This window comes from Nematolebias whitei, chromosome 18 (assembly GCF_014905685.2).
Source record: "Nematolebias whitei isolate Nwh7 chromosome 18, NemWhi1, whole genome shotgun sequence".
Classification (NCBI taxonomy): domain Eukaryota; kingdom Metazoa; phylum Chordata; class Actinopteri; order Cyprinodontiformes; family Rivulidae; genus Nematolebias; species Nematolebias whitei.
Window position 1 is genome coordinate 24,469,231 of NC_056515.1, and position 26,708 is coordinate 24,495,938.

General features: G+C 38.1%; 2 protein-coding genes across 2 annotated transcripts; both read left to right on the forward strand.

Moving 5' to 3' along the window:
• The first annotated feature begins 1,528 nt into the window (after positions 1-1,528).
• lman1 (lectin, mannose-binding, 1) lies at positions 1,529-16,565 on the forward strand. The gene is made up of 13 exons (XM_037692332.1): positions 1,529-1,774; positions 3,739-3,893; positions 6,010-6,117; positions 6,429-6,490; positions 6,839-6,938; positions 7,041-7,164; positions 8,844-8,902; positions 9,045-9,177; positions 9,655-9,842; positions 10,041-10,117; positions 14,810-14,972; positions 15,894-16,018; positions 16,101-16,565. Exons 1-13 carry the CDS (start codon positions 1,552-1,554, stop codon positions 16,135-16,137), a joined length of 1,554 nt encoding a protein of 517 aa, XP_037548260.1. The 5' UTR covers positions 1,529-1,551; the 3' UTR covers positions 16,138-16,565.
• A 764-nt stretch (positions 16,566-17,329) lies between these two features.
• On the forward strand, positions 17,330-24,715 carry cplx4a (complexin 4a). The gene is made up of 3 exons (XM_037692634.1): positions 17,330-17,677; positions 19,153-19,240; positions 23,885-24,715. Exons 1-3 carry the CDS (start codon positions 17,514-17,516, stop codon positions 24,110-24,112), a joined length of 480 nt encoding a protein of 159 aa, XP_037548562.1. The 5' UTR covers positions 17,330-17,513; the 3' UTR covers positions 24,113-24,715.
• Positions 24,716-26,708: the final 1,993 nt, after the last annotated feature.

A 26,708-nucleotide genomic window follows, 5' to 3' on the forward strand; every position in this document is an offset into this window, starting at 1 on the left:
TCAGTCCTCACCTCCTTCTACAGGTGTGCAGTGGAGAGCATCCTGTGCTCCAGCATCAACGTGTGGCATGGAGGCTGCACAGCTGCAGAAAGAAAAGCTCTACAGAGAGTGATGGAGGCTGCACAGTTGCAGAAAGAAAAGCTTTGCAGAGAGTGGTGAAGGCTGCACAGAAGTCTGTTGGAGTCAGTCTCCCCACCATCACAGACATCTACACCTCCAGATGCAGGAAGAGGGCCACCTGCATCATGAAGAACCCCACTCACCCAGCATAACACTTTTTGCCCCGCTCCCCTCAGGCAGAAGGCTGAGGAGCATTAAGTGCAGAACCACTAGGCTGAACAGCTTCTACCCTGAGGCTGATAGACTCACGAATCCCTAGTCAAGATTATCACTGTGAAAATTACTGTGACAAAAATCACTGTAATGCCACTTGGTTGTTGATATGTGCTGCTGACTATCCATGATGCTGATCTCATGCTGCTGATTTATTTCATGTTGCTGTGTTCATTCGTCCTCATCTGCTCACACAGACTCATGTTCGTGCTGCTGTTGTTTGGTGCATGTTTTGTATTATTAGTGCTAACTGTATTCTTAGTTTAGTGTATTCTTAGTTTAATGTATTTAGTGTATTATTAGTTTAGTGTATTTAATGTATTATTAGTTTAGTGTATTCTTAGTTTAGTGCTTAGTGTATTCTTAGTTTAGTGTATTCTTAGTTTAGTGTTATTTCTTAGTTCATTTGGATCTCACTATTTTTTCTTTACAATTTGTATTTTTGTTGGATGTAACTGGGACCCTGTGTGTGCACATAGTTTCGTTCCACCTCATGTACCACATGTGATGCAAATGACAATAAAGAACCTTGAATCCTTGAATAAGGAATATGTCAGGAAACCAAGACGACTAATTATAGGATTTATCAAAAAGGAAAGTCTTAAGCCACTACTCACAATAATTATGCTCAGAAGTCACTACTGATCATTGCACATCAGGATGTGCACAACCTTTCTCTGTTATTTAGTGGATATTGTTGCAAATATTTTTTTAAGAAATAGGATTAAAAAAACATTCATGGAAAATAAAATCACACTTTTAAGAGCCTGAAATGCAACTGGAAGCCCGCAGCATTTATTAATCTGAACACGCACACCCTTGCAGACCGGAAAAGGCACGTGGGCCGCCAGTTGGTGATCACTGATGAAGCTATAGGATTTTGGTCAACGTATTGAATTGGATACTTTATTCAATACCACATAACATTTGAAAACTGAAATGTTCAGAACTCGAGCACTTACATTATTTGTGTGCCCAACGAGACTTTTTATCCTATTAATTATTATTATGATGATAAAGCAATATCTGCTATGTTGCTGTTGCCCACGTGGTTTCACCATGTGGGCCTCTGTGGCTCCAGCTGGGCAGATGAAGAAAAGGAGGCGGGAACAAAAGATAGGAGCCAAAAACCGACCAATGAGAAAACGCCCTGTTGGCCCTACAGCGTGCCGTCGTGCTCGCGCGTACTGAGCGCTACGTCAGCAGAGAGACACAAACATGGCGGTGTCCATAGCACGGCTCCCGGCGGTGAACCTGCAAACATTGGCGTTAACTTTCCTCACGGCGGTGATTTTCCACCGGAGCATGGCCGACCTCTCCGTGGGCTCCCCCCCGGCCCCAGAGGAGCCTCCTCACCGCCGCTTCGAGTACAAATACAGCTTCAAAGGACCGCACCTGTCTCAGTCCGACGGCAGCATTCCGTTTTGGATCCACACTGGAAGTAAGTTCGGATCCAGCTGTGATCAGTTCATCCTGAGCTCCAAAACAAAACTGCTCAGGTTTTAGCAGCTTTAGCATCTCGGAGTCCGCTAGTGCGACTAAAACAAGGAGCAGTCCCATGTTTGAAACTAAAAAGTCTCCTTCCTTATTAGACTGATAAGCAACTAACTTTAAGAGCCAGCGTTAATCTGTTGATAATGAAACAGGTGAGTGATTTATCTAATCTGTGCTGAGGAGGCAGGGTTTAATCTGCTGGGAATAGGTTAGTTAATTTTCAGCTAAGTGTGCTTTAAGCTGCTGCTCGTCTTAAACCGGACAAAAACTTTGATTTAAAGTCAACACGTTTCAAATACAAACTAGAGTAACTTCACCTTTAGGAAAAATACAATGTGAACAGTGAATAATGAACGACTCTGCTGAAATATGCAGGAGTTGAGTTGTCAAAGCCAAAGGAAGCAGACCACGAGCTAAAGTGATCGAAAGCTAGCTAAAAGTAGCAAAGTATAGGTAAAATTAGCTAAACATTAGCTTAAATTTAAAGATAAAAGAAGCAACTCTAAATGCTAGAAGAGGAAAGTGCCTAAAAGCAGCCAAAGGTTAGCTAGATCTTTAGAGCCTGAAGTAATTGTCCCTTTGGTGAATTCAAGGTGACTTAACTAAGAACTGAGAGAAAATGGTGCAAGATCAGGGACTGAGAAGCATGTCTTTATGCAAGACATGCAGCAGGTCCTCACTGAGTCACCATCTTAATCTTACATTTATCTTTGCAAACTTTGGTTAGTTTATCTACCACTGCAAGATAAAAGCAAAAAGCAAGCTAAAAGCAGATAAAGTTTGGCAAAAAGTTATGAAATGCTAGCTAAAAGTAGCAAAAGGCCATCTCCTGATGCATGCTCAATAATCCAGGTAGAAAAATCTAACAGACGTATTCTTCTTTGTTCAATCCATCCAGATGTCCTGACTTAACCTTGTTAGATAGCAAAAGGTCCAGTTAATATAAGTTAACACTTATTATAGAAGCACTAACCAAAAGCTAAATGCTAGCTAAAAGCAGCCAAAGGTTAGTCAAAAGTAATGAAAGGCTGGTTGAAAGTAGTAAAAGCTAATTAAAATGAGCTAAACACTAGCTTAAGATCCATGTCATCCATGTTGGCATTACTCGTGGTTGAAAGTGCATCTCATATCTGCATATAAATATTATCTAGACAACAAAGTACCCCCTTCCTCGGCGTTAGCCTGTCCAATCGGTGATCTTTTTTCATTTTCTAAAAGATGGCAGCCCTAAGCCCAGACCAGGAACCGTCAGGCGACTGACGCAGATACATATAGATGCATTACCAACTGTGTTCTTGCACAAACCGGCCTTTCTTAGGATTCGTTTATCACATTTAGCTGCTGACATCAGCCTTTGGGGCCCAAACTAATTGTCCCTTTAAATAATTCAAGGTAACTTCAGTAACTAAGAACCAAGAGAAAATAGTTGGTACAAGATCAGGGACAGAGAAGCATGTTTTCTATGCAGGACATGAGCAGGTCCTCGTTGGGTCACCATCTTAACCTTACATTTATCTTTGGTTAGTTCATTAAAGGAGCAAAATCTGCCTTCATTAACTTTACAAATCACATTGTGACATCTTTAAGGAGACCATGCTACAGTGACCACTTGAGCCATTTTGCAAATACATTTGACAAATACTTAAAAAATATATTTAACTAGGTACTAAGCTGAAGAAGTTATTCTGAGCTAAAAAATACAATTTCTCCTTGAAGTAAAATGGAGACGAATGTATACTTGTCTTAAATAATTCTCTACAGTGGGACTTTTATTTTTAAGTGCAATATTTCCTGAGCTGTGTGTTTTTCATTTTAACAAAATATAACAAATAGCCTAACTAAGCAACCCATAGAAATCTTTTTAATAGTCTCTCTAATAATTACACACAATACTTGCTGTCTTTATTCCAGATGCCATTCCAAGCGCAGATCAGGTGCGCATTACACCGTCTCTCCGGAGTCAAAGGGGGTCTGTGTGGACAAAAAACAGAGTCAACTTTGAAAGCTGGGAGGCCGAGGTGACCTTCAGAGTAACAGGAAGAGGCAGAATGGGAGCTGACGGTCTGGTAAGGAGAATTGAATTCTCAGTGAAGCAGCCAAGAGAGTCCTGTGTTTCAGGCTTGGATGAAGTTGCAAGGGTCTGAACTGTTGCTTAACAACCGGACCGTCTGGGTTTAAACGTGCCGTTGGCTGAGGCATCTGTGTGTGTGTGGTTTGCAAAGCAGTGAGCTAGAATAGCTTTACTGTTTTTCACTGTTACCACTTTATGAATAATGTAAATACCTAATTAATCAGTGCACATTTCATCTATAGAGCTGTCTACCGGGAGTCCATGTTCAGTGGGTGTCAGGCTGTGGGGGAATAAAGGAAAACTATGCAAGCTTCAGCTTTTGCTTAAGAACACCCTCTTCTTGGACGTCAAGCCTAAATAATGTCGATTTAGTTTACAAAAATGAATTGACAGAAATGAATTTCCGCACTTTTCTCAGGCAATAAATTAGTCTCAAACTTTTGTCAACAATATTTAGAATTGTCGACTTTAGTCCACCAAGCCTCAGATTTTCAGATTTCTCTAAACGAGTTGCATCAAACGTGCATTTATTTTTTACAGTCTGACACAACACTTCAATGCACTGAGCATCTTTGGTTGCACTATGAGTACCAAACTTGCACCGCTGGTTTCAGAAGGTGCGTCTGACTCCAATTAATGTACGTGTCGATTTGTTTCATAACAAGACCAAACAGCAAAATTACTCTCGTCCTCATCTACTGCACCAAGATTTACTCTCTGTCAACAAAAATCTAACAGTCTAATGCACCAGTTTAGTCGGGGTATTTATGGGGAACAACATCTACTAAAAATAATCATCATCATCATCATTGAAGGCATGTAGGGCAGCCATTAAAGTCGTCCACTCCTGTCTGCACTAGGCTAGCATCTGAATGGTGCCCAAGGTGTGGTTTAGTCTTCATCTCTAGCTGCACCATTCATCGCCTGGTGTTCTTTGGTCTGCACTTCTTCTGCTTGCCTTCTGGCGTCCAGTGTAGGGCTGCACGAGTGTTTACCAGGTTCTTAAGCACAGGCCCAATCCATTTCAATTAAATTCACTTCAATTCAGTTTATTTATACAGCGCCAAGTCGCAACAGAAGTCATCTCAGGGCACTGAACAGAAACATTCGTATATAAAAATAATAATTTAACATTATTTATCTGAGGAGCAGACTGCTTTGAGTTTAACTCCATCACAGAACTCTCATCTTGAGCAAACATGAAGGCGACAGTGGAAAGGAAAAACTCCCTCACGAGGAAGAAACCTTTAGCAGAACCAGGCTCAGGACTAGCGACCATCTGCTTCGACCGGCTGGGTTTGAGAGGAACAGATACACAATCGCAAGTTGAGAATCACGTTAAGACAGAAATGGTATCAAATGAAAATTATTCAATTTTAACAATTCATTTAAGGAAATGAGGCCAACTAGTTTAAGCCTATAGCAGCATAACAAGCCAACCCTAACTATAGGATTTATCAAAAAGGAAACTCTTAAGCCCAGTCTTAAAACTGGACCATGTGTCAGCCTCACAGACAGAAACTGGAAGTCGGTTCCACAAAAGAGGAGCCTGATAAATGAAAGATCTTCCTCCCATTCTGCTTTTGGAAACTCTTGGAACCGCAAGTAAACCTGCAGCCTGAGAGCAAAGTGCTCTGTTAGGAAAATATGGAACAGTAAGATCTGTAATATAGGAATACACAACTCTGTAATATAGGAATACACAACTCTGGTACAGCAGTATTTGAGAGTATGGCAGACCAGAGCCAGGTTGTCCGCAAACTCCAGGACTTGAAGTGCTGTTAGTAGGATCCACCATGCCTCTCACCTTATCTTCCACTGTTCACCACATCACCCAGTTAGCGGTGATGTTGAACAGGAGAGCAGACATAACACAACCTAAAATAGTGTGTTTTCTTAAAACTGATTATAGCTCTTTGTTTTGGTAGTAAAAGTCAAAAACATAAAAGGTGGGACATTTTTTATATATAAGCCCTGACTTTCAAATGAATGTAAGTGGAAGTCCATATATTTTGGGGAGAAAAAAAGTACTGGTACTGTTGGATCTGTAAAATTTTAAACCTTTTTGTTTAAAAAAAACTGTATTCCTCTGATTTTTCCCCTTCCCTCAGGCTGTGTGGTTCACCACTGAACAAGGCCTCGATGGTCCAGTTTACGGTGCTGCTGATAAGTGGAACGGAGTTGGAATCTTTTTTGACTCCTTTGACAACGATGGGAAGGTTTGTGTCTTTGTAACATTATTTATATATCTTTTTATTTGAGGGGTTTTTGTGTTGCAGCAGTCTTTCTGCTAAATGAGGAGCTTCGTTGTCGTACATTGTTTTTATTTTTGTCTGGCGGATGTGGAAATCAACTGTAATTATGTTAAATATAACTGCGTTCGTAAAAACTACTGTTTTAATTTGACATTTAAATATAATTTGTTTTTTCGACAGATATTTTCAATAAGATTACTGAAGCGCAAAGCCACTTAGTCATCAGAAAACAAAAAGATTAACTTGTTTTCTTTTCCATAATGTTATGATTTCAGAAAAATAACCCAACTATTCTTGTTGTTGGGAACAACGGCCAGCTTGTTTATGACCACCAAAAGTAAGTAAACATTTCTTTTTGCTTTCCTCTGATGACATCACCAACTAAAATTTCAGCAACTTAAAGAAGATTAGAAAATATGATTATATTTGCTTGGAAAGTAAATAATCCTCTGTCTTTACTAATCTCCCCCTGGGCAAGTGAAAGCTTTAAATCACTTTTTCAGTGCCACTCTGGTTTGTCTTGGAGTTTATAGACTTTACATTACACTAAAGAGATGTTTACAAAAACATTAATAACGTTTGCTTATACTTTGTTTTCCACTTGCTCTTAGCTTGGAAAATAATAATAATGTGGAGCCATGTTTTGTTGCATTCCAGTTTTCTTTAAAATTGTGTTTTCATGCAGCGACGGCACCACACAAGCCCTCGGAACGTGTTTACGAGATTTCCGCAACAAACCTTATCCCATCAGAGCCAAAATAACGTACTACAAAAAGACACTGACGGTGGGTGAAGTCGCAGCTGTGTACGAACTAAGTACATATACTTTACAGTCAAGTTCTGGTGTTATTACAAGAAATAATGAAGTGTTTTCTAATGTTTGTCAGGTCTTGATCAACAACGGTTTCACTCCAGATAAAGAGGACTACGAGTTCTGCACAAAGATTGAAAACATGATCATTCCTACTGAGGGCTTCTTTGGTATTTCAGCTGCCACCGGTGGTTTAGCAGGTATTATTTTATTACCACTTCCTAATATCTACAGAATAAACTTAATAAAATGTTTTGTTCTCTTGTCACCTTCCCTTTTAGTTCATCACATATTACTGGCTTTTTTTTATAATTTTTTTTTTTATAACAGGTGTTTTATAATTTATTAAATGAACAGAATGAAACAAGTTTTTACATATTTTTTTCTTTTTGTTAATGATGAAGCATCTTGTAATAATGATTTTATTTTATTTCTTTATGTTGCATCCTGTTTTATTGTTTGAACGCTTATGAAACGTTCACACTGTTGCGATCCATTCTTCTTCCATACGTTTTTCAGCGCGATTCTCGTCCCGTGGTTTTCAAACTCTTTCAACAAATCACATCAAAACGTTCAGCTCTTTCAGGACAGTCCTGCCAGGACTTTTGGTATTGGTTCAACTTTAGCTTTTTGGAATATTCAGCCTTTTTTTTTTCAGATAATTTCCACATTTTTGTGCTCATTTCTTTTTCAAACAGCCTAATTGAGAAAACGTGTTTGTTCTTTCTTCTCATAATTTAAGTTTATTCTACCTTATCAGCTACATTTTTAGCATTTTAAGTTCGTTTCAACTGTTTTCAGATAAACTGAAGTTTTCATGGTAATTTCTGCCACTTTCAGCCTAATTAATTTACTACTAATTTCACCTTTTTCAACTAGTTTCAGCTTTTTCTGCTATTTCAGCTACTGTTTAGCTGTTTATGCAAATTTTTATTTTTTCAGCTAATTCCACATTTTTTGCACTCATTTCAATGTTTTTCAGCCGAATTCAGCAAAATGTTCTTCACTTCCTTCTAATAATTTAAGCTTCTTTCTTCCTTTTTAGCTACTTTTCAGCTGGTTTTACTAATTTTTTTGCTTTTTTTTTCAGATAAGTTCCACATTTTTGTGCTAATTTGTGCTTCATTCAGCCTAATTGGACAAACATGTTTGTTTTGCTTTCTTCGCATAATTCAAGCTTGTTCTACCAGTTAGCTTTTTAGCATTTTTAAGGTAGTTTCAGCTGTTTTCAGATAAATTGAAGTTTTTCATGGCAATTTCTGCCACTTTCAGCCTACTTAATTTCTTTATACTAATTTCAGCATTTTCAAATAGTTTCAGCTTTTTCTGCTATTTCAGCTAATGTTTTGCTCTTTTATGCTAATTTTAGCTTTTTCAGTTAATTCCACCTTTTTTTTTTTAGCTCATTTAGCTCTTTCCGATTCATTCTGGTAGTTTAAGCTTCTTTCTGACTTTTCAGCTACTTTTCAGCTGTTTTTTTTTTTTTTTTTTCTAATTTCAGCTTTTTTAGCTAATTTCCTAATTTTTGTGCTGATTTCTGCGTATTTAAACCTAATTCAGCAAATATGTGCTCTTTCTGGTTTCTTGTGGTGATTTAGGATTGTTTTTCAATTTCAGCATGGTTTTTTTTCTAGCTAATTTCAGCTGTTTTTCAGTAAATTCTTCTGCAATAAGCATTCACACTGCATTTTAGCAGAAAATACAATTTCTCTAGTTTAATTTGACATTCAGTCTCTATTAAAAATATATTTTTTGTGACAACTTAATGTTGATACTCTATAATTACAGAATTGTTACACTGTAACGTGAGGCGTTGCCATTAAATACATGCATTACTGTTGCATTGATTTTCTAATTGAGAATTTCTTGCCTCCATCAGATGACCACGATGTTTTGTCCTTCTTGTTATTCAGACTCTCAGAACCAGGCCAGCAACCGGTAACTACATTTTCTAATACATCTTTTCTGTCCCATGTGTATCTATTACTTCATTTTTATTTCAGCTAAACACAGCTGTAATTTTACGCACTGATTGTGTGTGTGTGTGTGTGTGCGTGCGTGTGTGTGTGTCTCTCTCAAGCCTCCAGCTGAAGCTGAGATTCCTAAAGAAGAGAAAGACAAGTACCAGGAGGAATTTCAAAACTTCCAGCAAGAGCTTGATAAAAAGAAAGAGGCGTTTCAAAAAGAGCACCCGAACGTTCAAGGGGAGCCGAGTAAGTTTTCTTCTCATGTTTTATATTTCCAAAATGCTTGGGTAACAACATACTTTAAGTTATTCATCATAACAATGACTAGTGTCTTATGTGTTACCCTCTTTATAGATGTTCTGCTACAGTTTGCACCCTCAGCATCCTTTCACTTCTATTTTCTAAAAATTGGTTTATAATGTGTTACTTATTCGCACAAAAAGCACCTTTTTTCACCGGCTGGTGCACGAGTGAGCTTTTTTCAACTCTTATTTTAGCTGCTATTATCAATTTTTGGAGCACTCCAAGATTCTTCGTTTAAATTTATCTAAAATGTTTCATAATCATATATTTCCAGTTTTGGTCAACGTATGCAAGCTGGAAGGTCTGAGCTCAAAATGTATTTTAAAATAAACAAATATGAGCACAAATTAACTTTTTGGTTTATCCACAGAAAGTTTATTGCTTTTGTTGTTATTAGTTGTTTGTTCGTGCCTCTTTCAGTTGAGGATCCGTACGAGAGCGTGAGTGACCGCGAGATCCGTCAGGTGTTCGAAGGCCAGAACCGGATCCATCTGGAGATCAAACAGGTCAACCGGCAGCTTGCTATGCTCCTGGACGAGCAGCGCAGATACGTTTCCATCGTCACAGAGGAGATGGCAAAGAAAGGAGGACATCCTGGGTCAGGACAGGTGGGCACCAAGAAACCGAATCGCAACAAAATGCTAAAAAAAAAAACCCACTACTGTGGATACAAATTCATATGATGTGGTTTCAATTGGTACCAAGAAGCAAAGCAGTCATTTCACTGTGTATTATAGTTGATTCTTTGAGTTTTTTAAATCCAGCGTCAGTCTGTTACCGACCAGTACGATGTGTTTTTCTCTCAGCTGGATTCTGCCAGTCAGCAGCTGGGCTCCATCGTAGCTGCGCAGCAGGAGGTTCTCAGAAATCTGAATGAGATGAGGTGAGTAACAACGGTGCTCTTGCACACGTGCGCTCGGTCTTAAAAGCTGGTTGTTGTTTTTGCAGCGAACATAAAGAGACAGCCGTTATACTTGAGGAAAACAAGGGAAATCCTGCAGGATAAATCTCATAAATCGTATTTAATCTCAGGATGTCATGGTTGTAACATCGCAGGTGCCTGGTAATCCAGCTGCTGTGAAGTCAGTCTGCCGTCTTATGACTCGCTGCTGCTGGAAACACGCACTGCCCTGTAGGACAGTCAACACTGTTGTTGCATTTACCAGAAACCCATTTTACCAATTTGTCCAGGCTTGTACTTCAGACACAGTTTACAAAAAATACTGTACGATAGTTGAATTAATATTCAACCTCAGAGTGCCTGTGACATCAAATTCTTGGGGTAAATAAATATGAAGGCATTTTTGGAAAGATACATTAATAACGTATCACAAAAAACAATTAACGCCGCTGATATTGATATATTTGCAAGTGTGCAGTATCATTAAGAACCACACCCACCCAGCACAAGAACTTTTCCGTCTACTACTCTCAGGCAGACGATACAGGAGTCTGTCATCGTGCACGAAAAGACTTGGACAGTTATTATCCACAAACTGTCAAATTACTGAACTCGACAATAACTGCACCAAGCCACAACTGTAACACCTGTTTATTGCTGCTGCACTATGTGGCTGTATCATGTATGTCACTACCTTACCATCATAATTCATCTCAGTGTCACTACCTGTGCAATAACCCGTCACACAACCTGTGTACTTTGTTAATGTGCAATATATATCGTGCATTTAAGCTTTTATATTACTACCTTGAAATACGTATTCATACAAATCCATCTTACTTGCTTCGCTATAGTCTTACCAGGTTGTTGTTTACTATATTTCTTTTGGACTTTGTAAATATTGTAATTCATTTTCACTTTTTGGTACTTTATGTACTCTTATTGCATGCTTTAGTATTTTCATATTTGTTCCTGGTGTTTAGTTGAATCTGTTCTTCTCATCCTGAACATTTCATTGCACTGTTGACCTTGTGTTAACCTGCGTATGACAAATAAACAACTTGCAGTAACAGGAAGTGGTGACAAAGGGAACGCCTGTTTGGAGCGCTTTGCCACAGTGGCTAACAACACGGGCAGTAGCAAATAATCTGATGTTTCTATAGATTATTTTGAGTCTCTGTATCAGTAAAACAAAGAAAAGTCAGTTTTGTTTCTTTACACAAAGACTAAGAAGTTCCTCTTTGACGTCACCGTTTATCTTTGGCTACACCAAGTTCACAAGAAAATGTTAATTGACAAAATGGGTAAAATCACGTGCTTTGTGCCAAATATTTCAGCTGAGGTGTTTTCTTGCTTTTTGCATTTGTAGGACCTGCACGTCACCGGCACTTTAAATCCTATTCTTTCATAACAATAAAATCACCTTTATCCACTCTTAGTGTGAAAAATGACACCAGTATTTCAGCTTAAGAGGTTTCAAAACGAAGCAAACTCTGAAATAACAGTTTGCTTTTACTTGCATTAAGTAAAACTCACTGATTTTACATTCAACATTAATCCCAACTTTTAGGGGCTTGTGTATTGTTTGTGCTTTTGTGTCGTTGGACTTGGGATTTAGTTGCAGTGGTCTCGCGACAGATTAAATCTTCACTATCAGATTAGCGCATGGATTTTTCTCAGTCACACCAAATGATTTAGATACAAATCTAATAACTAGTCATATGAAATAATCATTAATAATACAAGATTATACCCTTTTTAGTTGAGTAATAATCAAATCTGAAACGTTTCGAAATGCTTCTAAAATTTAATTTGTTCCAACGTATTCTATTAAAGCCTCTGATTGACTAACCATGTTTTTACAGTGACAACACATTTGAACTCGAGTCGCTGTTTAATTGTCTGTTTTATCACACCGTCTGCAGAAAAGAATTAATCAAAATCCCAAGATTGTATTTTATGTAACATTAATCTCTTGGTCTTGTGTCGTAAAAGAATCAAGCTGTTGAAATGCCCTCAATCCAGCAGAACATCTATTCTTAAATTATGCTGCATACATGATTTTCTTTATCATACGGTTGACACATAAATCAAGCGGTGCTTAAGTCATATTTACATTTTTTTCTGCATTCAGCCCTGCATGCTGACCTCTGCGGGTGAACGATGACCCATAGTGAGTAGGTAAAATGTCGATAAGCTGAGAGGCAATTTTAAGATAGGCTGGTGCTCAGAAGTAAGCTGATTGATGCGGTAAATAAGTTCAGACACTGGCAAAAGGCTGCAGCTTGCCCCTCTAATGTGCTAATGTGAACGACTGATCTGTCTTACTGGGTAGATTAAGTTCTCGGTTTATCCTGACCCGTCATTTAAACAGAGTTTATGATAGGACTTCATCTCGGGCTCTCCGCACATACAAAGGAGGCTTTCTGTTCAGAAATGGGTCACTTGTAGGAGATGAAGATTACATGCAGGGTTTAATAATGCTCACTTACTTTCTCAAGGGAATTTTTTTTTTTCCACTATTCACTGTGAAACAAATTAGATTTTGTTTACATGTCATCCCTGTCTCAGACCTTGCTAGAAAAGGCCCCATCTTAGCACCGTTTTGCCCTTATCAGATTAGCGCTCTTTAAATACATCTGTCATACACGAGCAAAACACGGGTCCCATCCAATTGATTTCTTGTCACAATCCTCCCCGGGGCCTTCCTACTTACACTGCTGGAAATTCTGTTAATTTGTCGACTCACTTTTGCCCTTCGTAATCGCCTTAGATGTGTTTTAAGATGATAAAGGGAACGTATTGCTTCCTCCGTGTAAGAAATCAACTTTAAGAAATTACAGTTTGCTGAGAAATGTGATCCAGGCTTAGATTCTCCTCTGAGGTGACTTTATTTTGTATTTAAAACTTTATATTTGGATGAAATTACATTTACTGTTCTAAATTTAATCTGAGCTTCTGCAGACTTGAAAAATGTTTTTTTTTTTTTTTTTAGGGGAACATAATGATTTTTAGGGATTTTATCAGTGACGCAAATCTTTAAGACAAATACGACGAGTTAAATGCATTAGCCTGTACTGTCCAACATGTGTTTTAACAAGAGTTGGGCTTTTACAGAAGGTTCATGTAAGTGCCACACGTCCAAGTAAATGAAGACCAGTAAGTTTTACCAGCTGAGCGTTGTTGTCTTCACATTCTGAGCCGTGTTAGGCTACAGCAATTCAAATGATAGAATGCTTTCTACCATACTTATATTTCTGAAGATAGATATAAAGTTTTTTTTTTTTTTCAAGAGGATGACAAGTTTAGGAGTTAAACACATTTAGAGAGTGTAAAATCAAACTATTTTCTTTGTTTCAGATCTGCAAAAATGAATGTAGCAATTAGGGGTGCACAATATTATCGGTATGGTATCAGTATCGGCAGATATTAGCATTAAAGTTAAATACCGGATATTGGCCAAAAATCCAATATCGTGCATCCCTAGTAACAATGTCTATTAAATTTCCTGATGCATGCTAAATAATCCATGTAGAAAAATCTAAAAAAGTTAAATCTGGTCCTCTGGACATTCAAAAAAACAAAAAACAACAAGAAAATGTAGAAACGTTTCGTCTTTCATCCGAAAGACTTCCTCAGTCTGAGGTGCTGTGTTCAGCTCAGTCTTATAAAATGTATAAAATGTCTATTAAACTTGAAATAGTCATAATCGTTACGTCTTTGTGAACAAAGTAAACTGGAAGTAAAGAACAAGTATACCAGTAAAGGCCTATTGCAGGTTTAAAATGGTAGTAATGTCTGTTTTACCTGAGAAGTCATAAACAGAATTACTTTTTTCCAAATTAAAACCTTTTATTTAGCACATTTTTGGTACTCATCCCAAGTATTTAAATATAAAAACACAGCTAGTTTGTAATGGCGTGTTAAACCAGAGTTTATGGTTTAAGAAATACATAAACATTGTTGGAAACTCAACATGTCCTCCCCACACCAAGTGTTAAAACCCAAATCAATACGCCGATGTCTGCAAATAAACCAGTTTTTCCTGCTGTAACTTTTAAACCCATTTAAATAGTTTACAATTAAATCCTTTGTCAGCAAACACAAATCAAAGAGCCACATTTTACAAATCTCATTTTACGTTTTAATTTGTTTTGAATGTTTTGCATTTCAACATCTGAATAAAATACGTGAACTGACGCTGGTGTTAAAGATAGTCCCATTTCAAAATTACTCAACACTGAATAAAAAGCAGAGTAGATGTAAAGGAAAATAAAATGTTTAGTTATTTTAAATCACCATTTTCATTTAGTCTTTAGTATCATAACATTCCCTGTTATAAATGAGATAATCCAGATAGTTTCCGCTCTCTTTCTTAACCCACTGCTCTTGTAATCTGTTGTCAGAACATGTTTTATAAGGGATTAATTTAGCAATCGTGACCTCTTTTATCAGATGGTAATTTTCTGGTGTTTGAACTTTGCGACAATGGAGCCTACAGTGAATAGGGATTAAAGGATTAATTTAGACCATTTCTGTTACTGGAATTAACTGGCACACAGCATATTTACCGCCCACTAACATGGCTTCGCTTGATATTTTTCAGGCCTTCAGATGCAATACTTTAACAATACGGTACGTTTTCTAAGGTCTGCGTGTCCTCCCTCTCTGCAGAAGCTCCTTCCATGAGTCCCTAAAACAGATTGGCTCTGCCCAGCACCAGGGGAACGCAGTCGGTATGGGGACGTACGAAACCATTCAGCACTTCAACGACATCAAGGAACATCTACACACCGTGAAAAGAGACGTAGACCACCTGGTTCAGCGTAACGTTCAGGTATTAAACTCTAAACGTTTTAAGGAAAACTTGTGGCAGGTCAAAGGTCATTGATTTCACCTTTTCCTTCCCTTCATGTCAAATTGTTTTTTTTGTTTTTTTTGCACACTGAACCCCATTGTCCTTGAAGTTCAAGGTTCATGTTTCTTCTCATCGCATCACATGTGGTACATGAGGTGGAACAAAGTTGAAAATGAGTTCTTGTGGCTCAATGAGACGACCTACTACTAATAAAGGCTAAATGAAAAAAAAAAAAAACCCTCAAAAATATAAAGTATAAAAAGAAACCGTATATAAAGTTCTAAGATATACGCTAAACGAACACTAAATACACGAAAAGGTCTAAGATTTATGTTAAACACTAATAATATAAAACAATACGGTATATTGAACAGCAGCCCGAACATGCATCTGTAGTGAGTAGATTGATATAAATACAGCTGCATAAAGGCAAGCGATCAGCAGCATGGATAATCAGCAGCACAGATAAGTCGCATGTCGCCAATTAAAGTGACATTAGTGATTTCCTTGTTAGAGGTTTATGAGTCTAACAGCTTCAGGTAGAAGCTGTTCCTCAGTCTAGTGGTTTTACACTTAATGCTCCTCAACCTCCTTCCTGAGGGGAGCAGGGCAAAAAGTGTGTGTGCTGGGTGAGCGGGGTCCTTCATGATGCAGTTGGCCCTCTTCCTACATCTGGAGGTGTAGATGTCTGATGGTGGGGAGACTGACTCCAACATCTTCTGTGCAGCCTTCACCACTCTCTGCAAAGCTTTTCTTTCTGCAGCTGTGCAGCCTCCGTGCCACACGTTGATGCTGGAGCACAGGATGCTCTCCTTTTATTTTTGTTGTTGTTGTTTTGTAGTTTATTAAGACAGTCAGTTTCTTATAGTAGCTGCACATTTTGTTGCTCTTCGTCTACAGATCCCTGGTGATAAGGCTGTGAAGTGCCCCGAGCTGCCCCCCTTGCCTTCCTGCTTGTCCACTGTTCATTTTGTGGTGGTCATCGTCGTCCAGTCAGTCTTGTTCTTCTGCTACATCATGTACAAGTAAGAAAGTTCATTTGTTTTTATTTTGTAAGCATGTTTGCTTTCTTAAAGAACTCATAAATTGTCTTCTCTTTTTTTGTAGAAGTCAACAAGAAGCAGCAGCAAAGAAGTTCTTTTGATGATGTGGGTTTATACGAGAAGTTGTCAGTTTTTCCTAATTCAGTTCAATTATTTTCAGATTGTAAGTTATTGTGCATGGAGAAAATGGTTTTGTTTAAGAGTTTGTTTTAATTATCAGAAGACTTTTAATTTGATCAGTAAATTGTGTATGAATGCTAGTGTGAGACTTGTTTCAGCAAGATATGTACCATGTTCCTTACAGTATTTCTGCCTGGTCAGAACTTCAAATTTTGTTTTCAGAAACTGAAATCTGCCTCAGTCCTTAAACATAAAAAAAATATGTTTTAAAAAAAAAAAAAAAAAGTGCAATGACGGTATTTTTGTATAAAAAAGTGTTCAGCGACCCCAACGTCAAGAATCTGCTGTTTTCTCTTGTGTTGTCAGACGTGCTCTCTGCCTGAACAAATTACATAAACTGTTGACATAAGTGACGTCTCGTTTTGTATGTGATCACCAGTGTAGCGCGACACATCTACTCTGTTTTGGATTTGTATATTGCATCTTTTAACCCTAAAGTTTTAAATAATTACTGCTCTATCCTATCGAAGCCAGCTGAGGTGGATTGGATAGTTGCTTAGGACTCTCTCGATGCCTCATAGGGGAGGTGTTTTGGCCGCATCCATGTGGACTGAGCTGGAACTTGTTGGCGGTGAATTCAATTATCCAAAAAGTTCTCTTAAAAAACAGCTTAAGTAAACAAAAACACATTTTGGACAGGTTTTAGGATGGATGAATGTATCTGAAATGGGCTTTAGGTGAGTTTAAAGATGTGATAGGAGTAAAGATGGAGCGACGAGATGCGTCTCCTTCCAGTCCCGTTCTCCCACCCTTCGGTCAAACAACAAGTGCTGCATGAAGGATGACTTCATGGGGATAAATGAGAAAATAATCCTGCTCCTCTCCCTCCGCTCGGCTTGATCTCAGCGGTGTAAGCTGCACATGGGCCGGCCTGCACCTCACTAGTATGATTAAGCTGCTGTGCTCTGTTAGTAAAAAGTGTGGATATGTAACACCCACACTTTTATTTTTATGTTTATTTAAGAAGCAAGCATTGCCTTAAAAGGTTTCAAACATCAAACAGGTCTATAAAATACTCAGGTCTGTGTGGTTTAAAAATAGAGAAAACAGGCCATCTGCCTCTTAGTTTAGTGAAGCAGGGAGGATTAAATCCAGATTATGGCCTTTGTAAAACGTGTGTGTGTGTGTGTGTGGTATTCGCCATCAGTGTGTCCTTCACTTCGTAGACAAGCAGGAGGTTAGCAAGAGAGCTACCACTGGATTTGGAAGCCAAAGCGAAGTCAAAGGAGGGTGATATTGTGTTTTCTCCACAAAAAGCCCCTCTTCCATTGCGGAGTGAGCGCACGCACAAGTCGGGATGGCTTTTTTGATCAAGAGCATGATCGGGAACCCCCTGTCAGGAATGGGTTTTGGTGGTGGAGGTGACAAAGAAGAGGAGGCCACCCCCTCAGATCCAGCCAAAGCTGCAGGGATGACACGCGAGGAGTATGAGGAGTACCAGAAACAGCTGGTGGAGGAGAAGTAAGTGACAGGAGGAGGACCTGCAGGCCTGAGGACAACATGATGGCTGCAGGAAGTCAAATGTGACCTTGATGTGTTTTATCAATAACTTCCTATTTTCCACCCTTTATCAGATGCAAACTGTTAATCTCATTTAAACTTCACTAAAATCTCCTTTTGGCTACTTTATGATATTAAATAAACAGGAGTTTTGAGAAATGCATCTGTTTCTGAAGGTCAAAGCAGATGTATTAGCCTAGTAAATGGTGGTTTTATGTTAATTCAAAGTTTGGCAACGTTGATAATCCACTTGTAAAAAACATCTAATAACCATCTGGTTTCTGCACAAAAATTATATAGATATCTTGTAGGATTCTCTAGTTCTTCCACCTAAAAAAACAATCATGCTTACTTAAATGTAATAAATTATGCGTATATGGTATTGAACTTTTGATATAATTAATCAGCTGCTGCATAAAGGATTACATGTTTATATTTTTTCTGACTCAAAAGACAGATTGTACTCTTATTTCACTTTTTAGTTCATTACACAATTTCACAATTTTAACCCACAGCTTTCATCTAAAATTATTTAAGTAATTCATCTGTTTCTAACTGGAATAATTCAATTCAAAAATATGTGAAATTCACAAGTGTAGTATTTTCATCATAAAAACAGATTTTGAAGCAACACGGAGATTAGTTCAGTCTGTGTTACATAACCAGATTACTGCAGCCCATCTACTCACGTGATCCGTTTGTAAAATAACTCAAATTTGAATTTGATCTGAACATTTCTACAATAAGATTATGAACTATGCAAATCTTAACTCTAAAGCACATGAAAAATGTTGCACACATCTAAAACTCAGATTAAACCCATTTATTGCATCGACATAACAAATAATCTTGTTTGAAACGCAATTTTATTTTATTTTTTGTAATTTATTGTTCAACTGTGATGTTTTGGACTAATTTAAGATCTGCTTTACTCAATTTGGGCCAATAATCTCTTCTGTAATTGGCTGAGGGAAATGCATGAGGGCTATAATTAAGCTACAGAAGTATACACCCGTAACAAGTAGTCTTAAATAATGATAGCACAGAATTTAAAGATGTAAAGATTTTCTTAAAATATGATTTTGGAGCCAAAAATGGTAAAGATAATTTATAATTCTCTATTCTGCAGCAAAATATTGTTTCCTATATATGGTACTTTTGTTGTTTTGTTTTGTTTTGTCTATTTCAGGCTTAAATTAACACAAAGTATCACAGTCATCTTTTAGTGATTGAATATAACCAAAAGGAGAAAAAAAAAGATAAAAATTGCTAAAACAGTTTAAGTAGACTGTAAAGAACTTGTAGGCATTCACTTTTAGAATGCAAGCGTTCATAAAAAATATGTATCCAAAAATATATACTGTATGTAATTTTTTGTGTGGTGAGTTTTAAAAGGAATCATTCAATGACATCTGTACATCTTTTTGTCCGTCCAGGATGCAGAGAGACGCAGATTTCTTACACAAGAAGGCAGAGAGGGCAACACTGAGGGTGTGCCTCAGGGATAAGTACAGGCTGCCAAAGGTAAACACACCTGAGTCTGTCTCTGCAGGTAAACCATGTAATTCAGCACATTAATAGTATAAAGCCATACCATACCAGATTGATCAAGGCTCGGGTTAACAATGACGTCACTGGTGTTGTTGACAAACAGGGTGCCGGCGGAAATTGTGCTGCTGTTAGTCGAAGACCACGAGGAGGAAAACCTGTCAGGAGACAGAGGGAGAAGAGGAAAGTCAAGAATATAGGACTGATGGTGGCAACTCTAAAAGCTGGGACAATAACAGGCAAAGATAGAGAGCTGGCTGACATGATGCAGAGAAGGAAGGTAGATGTTTTATGTGTCCAAGAGACCAAGTGGAAAGGCAGCAAGGCTCGCAGCATTGGAGCAGGGTTCAAACTGTTTTACCATGGTGTGAATAGAAAAATTAATTGAGTAAGGGTGATCTTGAAGGAGGAGTTGGCAAAGAATGTAGCAGAGGTGAAAAGAGTGTCGGATAGGGTGATGTGCCTGAAGGTAGAAGTAAAAGATCTGATGCTAAATTTTGTCAGTGGTTATGCTCCACAGATTGGATGTGATGTGGAGGAGAAAGATGAATATTGAAATGATCTGGGTGAAGTGATAGCGAGTATTCTCAGGGAGGAGAGTGGTGATTGGAGCAAACCTGATTGGGCATGGCGGTAGGACCTGATGACATACCAGTGGAGGTTTGGAAATGTCTTGGAGAGATGTCAGTGAGTTTTTTGACTCAAATGTTCAATGGCATATTTGAGGGTGAGAAAATACCTGAGGAATGAAGGAGAAGTGTGCTGGTGCCCATATTAAGCTAGACTTAGACGAGAGGTGACTGTGAGCAGGGACTGGGATTGAGAGCAGTTCTTTCATGCCAAGAAAGAGCACCACATGTGCCATCTTTGCTTTGAGGATGCTGAGGGAGAAGTACAGGGTCTTTATGGATTTAGAAAAATATTACATGAGGAAATCTGGAGTAGCAGAGAAGTATGTTAGACTGGTACAGGACATGTATGAGGACAGCAGGGCAGTGGTGAGATGTGCTGAAAATTGACAGATAGCTTCAAGGTGGAGGTGGGATTGCATCAAGGATCGGCTCTGAGCCCCTTCTTGTTTGTTCTGGTGATGGACCAACTAACAGATGAGATCAGGCAGGAATACCCGTGGACTATGATGTTTGCAGATGACGTTTTGATCTGTGGTGAGAACAGGGAACATGTGGAAGAGAACAGAGAGGTGGAGGTATGCACTTGAAAGAAGAGGAATGAAAGTCAGTCGTAGTAAGACAGAGTACATGTGTGTGAATGAGATGGAGGCTGGTGGAACAGTGAGGCTACAAGGAGCAGAGGTCACAAAGGTGCAGGACTTCAAGTACTTGGGGTCAATTGTCCAGGAAAATGGGGAATGTGGTAAAGAGGTAAAAAAGAGTCCAGGCAGGATGGAGCGGATGGAGAAAAGTTTCAGGAGTGATTTCTGACAAAAGAGTGTCAGCAAATGTCAAAGGAAACGTTTACAAGACAGTGGTGAGACCAGCTATGTTGTATGGTCTGGAGACAGTGGCATTGACAAAAAGACAGGAGAAAGAACTGGAAGTGGTAGAAATGAAGATGATGAGGTTCTCCTTAGGAGTGACAATGATGGATAAGATTAGGAATGAGATCATCAGAGATGCAGCACAGGTTGAACAACTGGGAGATAAAGTTAGAGAGTCCAGACTGAGATGGTTTGGACATGTCCAGAGAAAGGACAGTGAGTGAGTTCATTGGTAGAAGGATGTTAGAAATGCGGCTGGCAGAAAAAAGACAAAGAGGAGATATATGGATGCAGTTAGAGAGGACATGGAGTTACAGTAGTCCATCGCTACTTCGTGGTTTGTTTTTCGTGGACTCGTTCTATTGTGGTTTTTCAAAGTAAGATTGGACATGACACACAATGGCTGATTGATAAGATCGGCGTGGATTTTTTTACTTAATATAAATTATTTAAAATTATTTAGCACTTGTGTGCAGCCCACATCTGAAGAAGCAGCTTCCTCCTGCAGCTGATCAGCTGATCTCCTTGCAGAGTCGATAAATGGGCGTGGCCAAGAGTGCAGCCGGGGGCAGAACTGAAATCATGACATTCTGTGCTCTTTTAGAGCGTTTAAAGTTTAGAAACATTGTTTAGAATATTGCAAGAGTGTTGGAATGGTTTATATATATATATATATATATATATATATATATATATATATACACACACACAAGTACCTAGAAAGATGAATGGAAAAAGTATAAATAAATAAAAGAAGAAAAATATTACAAAAAGAAAATAATTGGAAAATTTTAGATAATAAAACAAAAGAATACGCAGAAAAACGATAAGAGAAAAGAATAAAATTTGTTTTTACTATCTTTTATATAACCTAATTCTGTGATTTTTAAAAATCTTTTTTCTTATTCTCTTTTCGCTTTCCATTCTGCTACAAATGATGCCATATTTTTTTTCCTGCAAAAACAAACAAAAAAACAACAAGATGTTCACTGTCCTCATCTTATGCAGGTTAAGATGTGAATTTAAGCTCCACTCCGTGTTACATGCTTCCTTATTTGACTCAGGGTAAGACTTTAATCTTTACAGATGAATTCTTCCTTCCTTTTGAAATAATTTATTTGCAGATTTTACACAAAGAGCTCATACAGTTTTGTGTATACGGTTGCATTGTCCTTTTGCACGAGCTTTGTTGCAGGCTGTGTTGTGAAGCATTTATTGTAATCTCTACCTGAGTTGTTAATTTTATGTTTTAATTGCCCAGAAGAAGAAAATATTTGCCCATCCAGTGATCGCTGCCCAGTCTGCATGGAAAATAAGGTCTTTGGGTCATTATCATATGTTCTAAAAGTTGGATGTTGAAGATTAAGGTCTGACATGATCTTTACGTTTACAGTGAAGTACTTTGCACGAGTAAAAAACAAAGATGAATGGGAGATAATGTAATTGGCATTCTTTGGAGGAATGCATATCGCCTGCTGCCTTGCATGCCACAGTTTTAAACATACAGTAGGTCTGGCATGATCTGTTAGCGCTTGGAGAATGTGTTGAGGATGATGCTCAGCTACTACCACACTAGAACTGAGCTCAACATCTGTAAAACTGACTGAGTTACAGATGTTTTGTGTTTGATTAGCTGTGGTAGCCATCTTGAATCAGGTGGACTCCTAGAACTAATCAGTTTTTGGGAGTTTCTATCGGATCCATCCCGTGGTTCATGAGCTATTTTTGTTAACAGACAAACATGCACACATGACCTGCAGTTACATGATCGCCCACTTTTCAAGCTAGCTCATAATAAAAATAAGAGTGTAACCCTTCACCTGTGGAGTTATGCTTGTTGAAAAATAATTATAAAAACATCTGATGTCTATCAGTTTAAGCAAGTAAATTAAGTGTATTAAAAATTTTAATGATTATTTTAAATGAATCACTTCCGTTGAACTTATAATAATATCTGACGGTATAATTGAGCATTTTATTAAATACCGACACTCTTCAGTAATGTGGGGACACACAATTTGACATTTCAGCTGAGGGTTTCACCTGCACCTGTAGACGAAGCTGCTTCCTCTGCAGCGATGGAGGAACTTGGCAGCTGCAGTCAGACAGCAGGTGGACGCTCTGCTGCAGATTAGTGAAGGAGACGTTCTGTCCAGATCCAGGACATTAACCTGTGCAGCATGCTGCACCTCCACTCTTAGAAAGCCAGATGACACGGAGCACGTTTGCCAAGCTCATTAGGACAAGGGTCAGAGCGAACTGACTGCAAGAAACAGAAACGCTTACTTTACTGGATTATTGACTTTATTTGACCCAAACTGAGCAACTGGAGAACATTAAAGGATCATCAGCTAAAATAGAATGTAAGGAGCAAAAAAGGTATTTAAGCCATTTAACAATAAATTCTGATCCGAATGCAGAAATGCTGTGTAATGTACTGTACCTTTAGTCTTATGGTGATAACAAGTTATTGTTCTGTTTAAAAAAAAAAATCACATTAGATTATTTCAATTTGTGGTATTTTGCTTTAAAAAAACAAAACAAATAATATGTTATGTGGAGTTCAATCATTTAAAAAGTAGAAAATTAATGTGAATATTTTCCTCAGATTGTGTTTACATTATTTGATGATAAAAAACATTTTATTAAAACTGAAAATTAACAATTTTACATAGTTTTTTTTTTAGCTGAGATTCTTTGTCATTTATACTGATGTGAAATTAGAAATGACTGCCCCGTGCAATGCGATGCAAACTATCTTTAGACTCTGTTTAGGAGTATAAAAAGAAACGCTGAACGTGCTCGAGATAATCCCACAGATTGAAATTTTGAGTCAACAGAAGACGGTGCCCATTGCATGACCATTCACCAGATTAGTTTTTTGAAAAATGGCTCCCAGAGTAAAAATAAGGATTCCTTCTTTGTTGCATTTTCAATATTTGAAATCAAACCAGCACCGTTTCATTAAGTGAATGTATAAAATCAAAGAAGAGAGGAGATTAAATAAAAAACACAAATAAAATTCTCTTTTTATTCCCAAATGACCCAAAATCAGTTTTATTTGATCAGAAGTCAGAACACAAGTCTCTACAGTCCTGACATGTCTCTAAATGTTTCTGCAGAGCGAGCAGGACGAGAACATGATCGAGATGGCCGGGGACGACGTGGACGTGCCCGAGGAGCTGCTGAAGATGGTGGACGAGGACGCCACCGAGGAGGAGGGCAAGGACTCCTTAATGGGCCAATTTCAGAACTTGCAGAACATGGACATGGACCAGCTGAAGGAGAAGGCCTCGGCCACGGTCACTGAGCTGAAGAGCAAAGCAGAGGAGAAGTGCGCCGTCATGTGAATTAGCCGAGGACGGTGTGTTGATTTTGTAAAAATGAGACAAAACGGTTTCAAATGTTCAAATTTCACCACTTTTTGGGAAAAAGGGAGTTTTAAGATTCACATTTGAAATTAAATATTCTTATTTCATTTAAAAAAAAAAAAAAATGTAATTTTAGAACTACATTTGACTTCATTAAGGATTAATTGTAAAGATTTTCCATAAAATTTTACCCCATTACAAGACTTTGTTTGGTGTGACGGGTACCCAGTCCAACATTTTGTGATTTATTGTTCATTGTTGTCAGAAAAATGAGACAGGTTAGTCTCTAAATGTGTTTTACAGTCAAGTAAATAAAAATATATGGAGACGAGCTGATAGAAGCCCCATCCTGTCTGAGTATGTCAACTTTCCTCTTTGGTTTTGATGTTATTTTAGGTCATTTTTAAGTTTATTGGTCACATTTTCTGGTGTATCAGAATTGTAATAAAATGTAATGAGCCTGAAACATTGCAGATTTGCACAAATAATATGTTTAAGATGCATTTTTTAAAATGAATACAGCATACATAAAAGATGAACCGAGAAGAGAAACGTTCAAATAAAGATATACGTTGAATACGAGCTATGTGCTTTTTGTGTTGTTTGACTTGAAACGATTTTATGAGAAAGTGGCTTTCAGACAAATTATTAGTCAGCAAATTAATTATAGTTAATTAGGTTTTGGGAAAAAAAATAAAGGTTTTACTTTTTTAAAATTTATTTCAGGTCCTAAATGACCCTGAAAAATGTCCATTTGAATCAATTTAACCCGACAGACATGACGTTTCATATCACGTCGCCACGTTAAGTCCCATTTACACAAAGTAGGAATAACACAGTTAAACAGGTCTTAAATTAATCAGGCATCATCCAAACAGTTAATAAAGATTAACAGCAGAGCAGAATGACGGTGGGCCGCCATGTTTGTAGTTTCACATAAACCTATGTTTGAACTGCTGTGGATCTGTAAAAGTCTGCAGATTATCAGCAGCTGAGCTTGTGTATCTTTTTCCTCCTCCACCTGAAATATATACACAATATACTCCCGCCAGCTCAGGATTCTGCATACCTAAAGTTATGCAGTCTAGTGTTTTTGTATACGAGTATATTCTTAATGGAAAACGTTCTGACAGTGCGATGGAAAATTCAAAGTATCTTAAAGGCTTTCTTGGCAAACTGTGAAATTAAACATAAAAATCATGATCTTAAACTATTTCAAATGGTGTGGTTTGAGAGAGATTACTCCAGTAGTTTTGATGAAATATAATCCTGAAATGCGGGTCTGCACTCAATGTAAACAAAACATCTCATGGACGTTTGAGCCACATGACTGACCCACAGTCTGTGTAGGTAAACAAATATGGCCGACAAGATTATCATTTGACCTATTTTCAGTCACTTCAGCTCTTTCTGTAGGTAAACAAACGCACGTGGCATCTGGTCACCATTCGGCCAACACATTTTAATTTAAAGACAGTTTAACCCTCAGTATTAGAAGAAATGTGGAGGACTTTGTTTCTTTATGATTTTATTTTTTTGTCCAGTCTTCATCACTGTGCAACGAGTACCTTTAACGTAATCGATGGACATTTGGTAAAACTAGCTGTCTGGGTAAATGTAAGTCCTCACCAGCTGCAACCATAAAGACACAAGAAGGTACAAATCACATCATTTGCAGAACAAAAGTAACAGTGATGGCTGGACCTGGGCACCAGTGACCCGAAAAGGAAGAAGCAGGTGGTAGATAGATGGAGACATTATTTAGACTGAAAACTTATGTGGAACCAATTGTTGACTGAACAATAATTTAACCAAATGGGGGGAAATCTCAGTTGTACTTTAAATAAATCTAAGAAACCTGTAATATTTAGTGTTTTTATTATTAATTATGTATTTTCAACAATGTTCAGTCAGGTCATCTGGACGTTTTTTTTTTTTTTTTTTTTTTTTTTTCCGAGACATTTCATCCTTCATCCAAAGGACTTCTTCAGAGGAGCCACCAAACAAACTGAGTCCCACAAACAGCATATTCCAATGGTGGAAAAAACAGTTTGCTGGTGCTAAGATGGCCTCCGGGGCCCGCCCTCTCCCCTGTCAACTCCTCTGAGACAGCTATGACAAACTGGTTCAAAACATCAAAGTTCATGCTCATTAATCCTGGTATAAAATCCAACAATGGTTAGTCAGGTCATCTGGACGGTTTCTTTATTTGCTGAGACGTTTCGTCCTTCATCCAAAGGACTTCTTCAATCTGAGGAGCCACTTTGGCATGACTGCCTCAGAGGAGTTGACGGGGAGAGGACCGGAGGCCATCTTAATACCAGCAAACTGTTTTGTTTTTTTCCACTATAGGAGTATGCTGTTTGTGGGACTGAGTTTGTTTGGTGGCTCCTTAGATTGAAGAAGTCCTTTGGATGAAGGACAAAACGTCTCAGCAAAAAAACGTCCAGATGCTCTGACTGAACATTGTTGGATTTTTTTTACCTGGATTATTGAGCACGAACGTTGTAATTCTATATTTTTGTGACCCTGTCCGGTTCATTCCTGCAGCCGTCAAGATTCACGCAACAATCTG

What these genes read in the sequence shown, in the direction of transcription:
- cplx4a (XM_037692634.1), top strand. Translation starts at nt 17,514, where the DNA reads ATGGCTTTTTTGATCAAGAGCATGATCGGGAACCCCCTGTCAGGAATG. An exon ending in AAACAGCTGGTGGAGGAGAA is followed by an intron (nt 17,678 to 19,152) that starts GTAAGTGACAGG and finishes TTGTCCGTCCAG; the next exon opens with GATGCAGAGAGACGCAGATT. An exon ending in ATAAGTACAGGCTGCCAAAG is followed by an intron (nt 19,241 to 23,884) that starts GTAAACACACCT and finishes ATGTTTCTGCAG; the next exon opens with AGCGAGCAGGACGAGAACAT.
- lman1 (XM_037692332.1), top strand. Translation starts at nt 1,552, where the DNA reads ATGGCGGTGTCCATAGCACGGCTCCCGGCGGTGAACCTGCAAACATTG. An exon ending in CCTTTGACAACGATGGGAAG is followed by an intron (nt 6,118 to 6,428) that starts GTTTGTGTCTTT and finishes TTATGATTTCAG; the next exon opens with AAAAATAACCCAACTATTCT. An exon ending in GAACGTTCAAGGGGAGCCGA is followed by an intron (nt 9,178 to 9,654) that starts GTAAGTTTTCTT and finishes TGCCTCTTTCAG; the next exon opens with TTGAGGATCCGTACGAGAGC.